Source organism: Hipposideros armiger, unplaced genomic scaffold, assembly GCF_001890085.2.
Source record: "Hipposideros armiger isolate ML-2016 unplaced genomic scaffold, ASM189008v1 scaffold_382, whole genome shotgun sequence".
In the NCBI taxonomy this organism is placed as follows: domain Eukaryota; kingdom Metazoa; phylum Chordata; class Mammalia; order Chiroptera; family Hipposideridae; genus Hipposideros; species Hipposideros armiger.
The window spans coordinates 868543-874355 of NW_017731732.1; the positions used below are offsets into that span (position 1 = coordinate 868543).

Consider the following 5813-nt stretch of genomic DNA (forward strand, 5'->3'; position numbering starts at 1 on the left):
GTCTGTTCCCCTTCCCCCAATTCCCCAATAAAAATCTTTAAAAAAAAAATAAAAAACACTTTATTGTTAAAACCACTAGCCACGTCTGAGCCTACAGCGAGTCGCCATCTTTGTGCTGGTGGAGGGTCTGCCTCCATGTCGATGGCCGCCCACTGGCCAGGGGATGGTTGCTGAAGGCTGGGAGGCCCTGGCAATTTCTTAAAATGAAACAATGAGCTTTGCTGCACGGATCAACTCTCCCTTTCACGAACTATTTTTCTGTATCGTGCGAAGCCGATTAACAGCATTTTACACACAGTAGGACTGCTCTCAGAATTGGAGGCAGTCCTCGGAAACCTGCTGCTGCTTTGTCAGCTGAGTTCATGTGACATTCTCAGTGCTTTGTTGTCATGTCAACAATCTTCACAGCATTTTCACTAGGAACAGACGTGTGACTCTCCCTTTCACTTGGACACTTGGGGCCACTGTTGGTCAATAGGTGGCCTGATGTCAACATGACTGTGTCTCAGGGACTAAGGGACTAGGGAGGCCTGAGGACAAGGAGAGACGTGGAGACAGCCGATTGGGGGAGCAGTCAGCACATACACATTTATCAATTACATGTGCCATCTAATAGAGGCATGGTTCATAGCACCCCAAAACAATTACAATAGTAACATTAAAGATGACTGATCATAAGTCACCATGACGAAGGCAATAATAATGAAACTGTTTGAAATACTGCAAGATTTACCAAAATGTGACAGACACACGAACTGTGCAAATGCTGTTGGGGAAAATGGGCCGAGAGACTTGCTGGATGCAGGGCTGCCACAAACCTTCAATTCTTGAAAAATGCAGTTCTGTGAGGCGCAATGAAACGAGGTGTGCCTATACACACAAATCTATACCAATGCCACAGAAATGAAAGACCAGTGAAAGTGTCTACAAGTCAGCTTATATTAGCAGGAAACAATAAAGCTTACCTCATCAGATCCCGTCTCAGAAGGCCTTGCCTTTTTGGGTGCAATGACTGGGGAAAGTGATCCTTCAAAGTCAAACTGGAAGATAACCCCAAGACAAAATCTTATCAATTTATTATATCAACTGACTAGCTTAAAGGATTCAGAGATCAGTTCCACCAATCATGGAAACTGAGGAAAGTGATCAAAACTCATTTTCACCTGGAAAAACATGGTGTGAATACCTTTCTTCTATGGTCACTGTGAGGACTAAGTGAAACCACAGATGTGCAGCACCCAGCAGTGTCCAGGCTCAAAGGCACTGCAGCAGCCATTTCCTTTCCTCCCCTACTTCTCTGAGGACACACATCTTCACCCCTTTAGAAGAGCGAGGACCATGAGCCACATCCAAATATGCCATGTCTCAAAGAATCAACCCAATGTTAGCAAGTGACAGAACAGAGCAGACGCTATTTAGAGTGTGTCCACAGTGGACAGTCTAACAATTCTATGGCAGAGACAGGCAGCTGCTCTCCAAAATCTGTATTGTCCTCTTTCTCCTGGACCCACAGCCAGGCTACATATCCCTGCCTCCCTCGGAGTCGGGTGTGGCCCTCTGATAATGTGACTCTGAGTGACAGTGGATGTCACCACCTCCAGGTCCACATCATGGATACACAACCAGTAAGCAGGGTCCGCCAGGTGCTCTTCCCTTGCACCTGACTAGAGGGAGTCAACCATGAAGGCAGTCTTTGAAGTCTCAACTTGAAGGTGTCAGGTGGTCCATCAACCAGGGACCCTAATCACTGTGTGGCCTATGTATGGACCTGCTAGGTACTATCACAGGAGCAAGACGTACATTTGGATTGTGTGGGAGCCATCACGTGTTTTGAGGACTTTGTGTTATAACAGCCTATCCTCACTAATATAGTGACAGAAGGGCGATATGGGGAAAGGTCATTCACTCTCATTCATCTCCCTCTAGCATGACCTTTGTCACTTCTGCTACTTCTCCTGGCCAAATCATCAACCATAACTCTAAAAATGACCATAGCAACTTTCCTGTGCTATATAAAAACTTACATATATTTATCAAGTAATCTAATTCCCCTAAAAGTTAATTCTGTATAAATGACCAGTGAGAATTGGAAAAACCATTCAGTTACACAGAAATAAGATGAAATTTTTCACTAAGTTGGCAAAGGTTCACCACTCCACCAATCATCAATGGGGTGAAATGGGCACTTTGAAATGATGCTGCTGAGAGTATCGACTATACAACACATTTTGGATGTGGTTTGACCTAGTAATCCCTCTTTTAAGGTTCAAGTCTTAGGAAATGACTAAAGATGTAAAGATTTCTTTGTAAAAGAATGTTTACAAATTATTCATAACAAGAAAATAAAACCAAGTCAACAATGTTCAATTATTAGGTACTGGTTAGTTACAATAAAACCACATGGTAGCCTTTCACGAGAATGATGAAATGAGGGGTTTTATTTGAAGAATTTAGAAAGGTATGGAAACTTTCATTGATATGGTGTAGATCTAAGAGGCAATACCGAAAATGTTTAGAGTGGTCATCTCTGAGTATCAATTTCTCTTCTGAATTCTCCATTTTCAACATGTTCCTCAGTAAGCACATACTCTTTCATAATGAAGGAAGCCAAATGATTTTCCAAATGGATTTGTTAGTACAAAACTGACATGCACAGACAGGTATAGCTGGACACAGGTGTGATTTCCACACAGTGACCACCAAGGCTGTCCTGGGAGTCGTCTCCAGGGCCAAGAGGAGATCAGCAGTGTGAAGGCACCCCTGCTGATGCCAGAAATAACTAGGAAGGGCCTGTAAGAAATTCTCTGGGGCCGGAGGAGAGGGACACGACTTTCTATCATTTGCAAGGTGATACTCAGGCTAAACCACTTTTAGTCCCCTCCCAGACCACACAGTGTGTGTGTCAGTCTGGGCTTCAGAAAGAAGCACTGAGCCCTGAGTCAGGGTCCCAGTCTGGGCCTGGATTTGAGCAAAGCTCCAGTGTGCTCACTGCAACGTAGTTCCTTCATCTATCACTACTAAGCCAAGCATGGCCTGCAGTCATTATACACAGATGAAGATGAAATGAGAACTAATGGTCAAAAGTGCTTTGTCACATTATAGAAATGCAGTCATTACAATTACTAGTGGAATGTTATTAAATATTAACTGATGTTCGATTTACAATATACACATACAAGAAGCCCACGTACTATTCCATTTAAGAAAGCATGCCTATTAGTAAATTCACCTGCTGCAGACTCTCAATGTTGGATTACCCATTATGCAAACATTGCATTGCATTAATAACAACAGAATAACTCAGGAAGAAAAACTGTATGTACTTACATTTCTTGTCCACGCTAAGCGGTCTGTGTTATAGCCCATCAAGTTCATGAGACAGATCACAAATAAATTCCACTCTGAGTGATAGCTGGGCCCACCCGGAGCACTGCGGACACTGTACCACTTGACAAGCATCTGAACAGCTACTTCTTTTGGCAGGATAAACTTAATCGCTCGCAAACATGTTTGCACTGTTAGAAGCAAAGGCTGATTTTAGTATATTTCCTATGCACACATTTCTCTTCCCGTTTTCATATGAAAGTTTTTAAACTACAACCACATAGAGACCAATTACTGTGAAAAGACAACTATCACTAAAGAGCGACATCACTTAGCCCATCACTGGAAACGTAAACAGATTCCTGAAGTCCACAGGGTGTGCAAGAGGTCTCAGGGCAGCTTCTGTCATTAATTTTGGATCAGAAATAAGGTAATCAAATAGGAGACAGAACGGATTGACACCCATTGCCCCAGCAATTATGAATAGCTCCCACTTCAGTATCAAAAATGTCCTAGTTTGGAGAATAAATTAAAGGTCATTCTATCAAAACACACAATCCTACATGAATAAATTAATGTGAAGTATTCCTTAAATACTTCAGTGCATAATAGTCATGTCTGCATCCTCTGATAGCATGATGTTCCACGTGAGGGAACATTCCTGGTAACCAAAGCGTCACAGCTTCTGACTCCTGGCAGCAAGCATGTCTAACGTGTTTTCCACGCTCTGTGTCTTACACCAGCTGACACCACATTTCTCTTAGTGGCCGGTATCATTAGTCTGAGGCTCAGCTATAGTGCCAAATGTCACACAGTAATCCCTCCTGATGGCGAGGGCTGCTGCTGTGAAGAGCCTGGTCTGCTTTTAGTAGTAAATGGCCCCAAACTGCAATGTTTCTCTATTTCCCTGTAGATGAGTCTTCTCTTTAGAGGAGCCTTCTTCCCTTCACACTGTCACTGTCATTGGGCCCATCCTCGGCCGCACATCCTTTTTCTCACCCATTTGCTCTGTATGCACACACAGCGAAGGTTGGACTCAAATGGAATAAATGTTAGGAAGCCAAATCCCAACTCTGTCCTAGTTGAATCCAAAACGAGTGTAAACCAGACACTGTGTGAGGGGCCGAGAGGCATTTTATAAATAAAGTACCAAACTCACGTGGACCACGGCACTTCATTTTGGCTGTGAGAGACTAAGATTTCATTTTGTTTTTATTCATTTTATTTAATCTGTTATCAGTTTTTATATATTTTGTTAGGCTTATACTTCTAGATACATGGCCTTGCCATACTGGCTAAAGACCTTGTAGAAAAGCAAAGCTGTCTCTGTACCAGCTGAGAATACCATTTAACCCATCAATGAAAAAGTCATTCTAGCCTACTTACAAATTTCAGAAATACCCTCTGCCAGTGCCTTTCTTTGGGAGTTAGGGTTTGAAACTAACAGATGCCATGCATTTTCTTACGTCATATAGGCATTCTTTTCTTAACTTACATTTTGTTGTCAAATCCTTTCAATTCTAGTTTTCTTTCCTAGTCTATGTTCAGAAAAATTCTCCTAGTATTTTCCAAATTGCATTTCCATAATAAGCAGACTCCAATTTATTAAAACACTTCCAACTGTACTTCTACTATATTTTTATTCAATTGAGACCATTCTGTTCATATCTCAATTGATCTAACAATTGAGAGATTTATTTTAGGATTAAAACCATCAAATAGGCCAAAATGATTTCAACTACTTAGGTTTCCTCGTTTCTCAGATTCACTTGGAAAAGGCGTGTCCGTGTGTTGTAATCTCACTGCGAGGCCCCCTCCCTATCAGACAAATCAGAGAAACCAAACAAGCTCATCCTGTAGGTGCGCGCCCCTACCACACAGCACAGGTGGCGGGGATGTCGCAGAGTGCCCCTGGCTCCTTACAGCTTCTCTGCAAAGTAAAAACCTCCACCCCGTGGCGTCAAAAAAGTAAACTTTAAAAACTTCAATTACTAACGTAAATCAGCATTGACCACAAATCTTACAAATCAAACTAAGAACACACAGAAGTGAGATGTGCTCCTCAGCCATACCTAATTCTGAGGTGGCAATTTCAGGAAGAGTGATCCGGACCATGGAGCCATTACTCAGCTCCTAGGAAAAGAACGGAAACAAAGAGCACATCAGCAGAGTCTGGGCACCAAAGTCTCTGAACATCTTAAAAATAGATGCCTCCCTCTCAGGACTTTCTGCCTGACAAGCAAAATTCAATGAAATAACAAACAGTATTTTTCAAACAGCACTGAATACTTCCAAATTTCAGAAACTGTAAATGTGCATATGTATGAAACATTCACAATTCTCATTTCTAATAAAGTGCCTAATTTTCATACCTCAGACACCATCACCAAAAAAGAAGACTAACTTTTAATGAAAAGACAAAAATCATGTCAATATAAAATTCAACTGATTAAACAAGCTTTGTTTTCAATAGATTTTTTTTTTTTTAA

At 41.8% G+C, this 5813-nt stretch overlaps 1 protein-coding gene across 7 annotated transcripts in view; it reads right to left on the reverse strand.

The window, feature by feature from the left end:
- Positions 1-5813, reverse strand: part of ANAPC1 (anaphase promoting complex subunit 1) — an 83905-nt gene that overhangs the window by 49987 nt on the left and 28105 nt on the right. For all 7 annotated transcript variants that reach the window (XM_019662890.1, XM_019662887.1, XM_019662886.1 and 4 more), the window contains 3 exons: positions 5397-5457; positions 3328-3515; positions 966-1040 (listed from right to left, as the gene is read on the reverse strand). In XM_019662890.1, coding sequence (XP_019518435.1) covers positions 966-1040; positions 3328-3515; positions 5397-5457 — 324 coding nt within the window. The remainder of the gene's footprint in view (positions 1-965; positions 1041-3327; positions 3516-5396; positions 5458-5813) is intronic.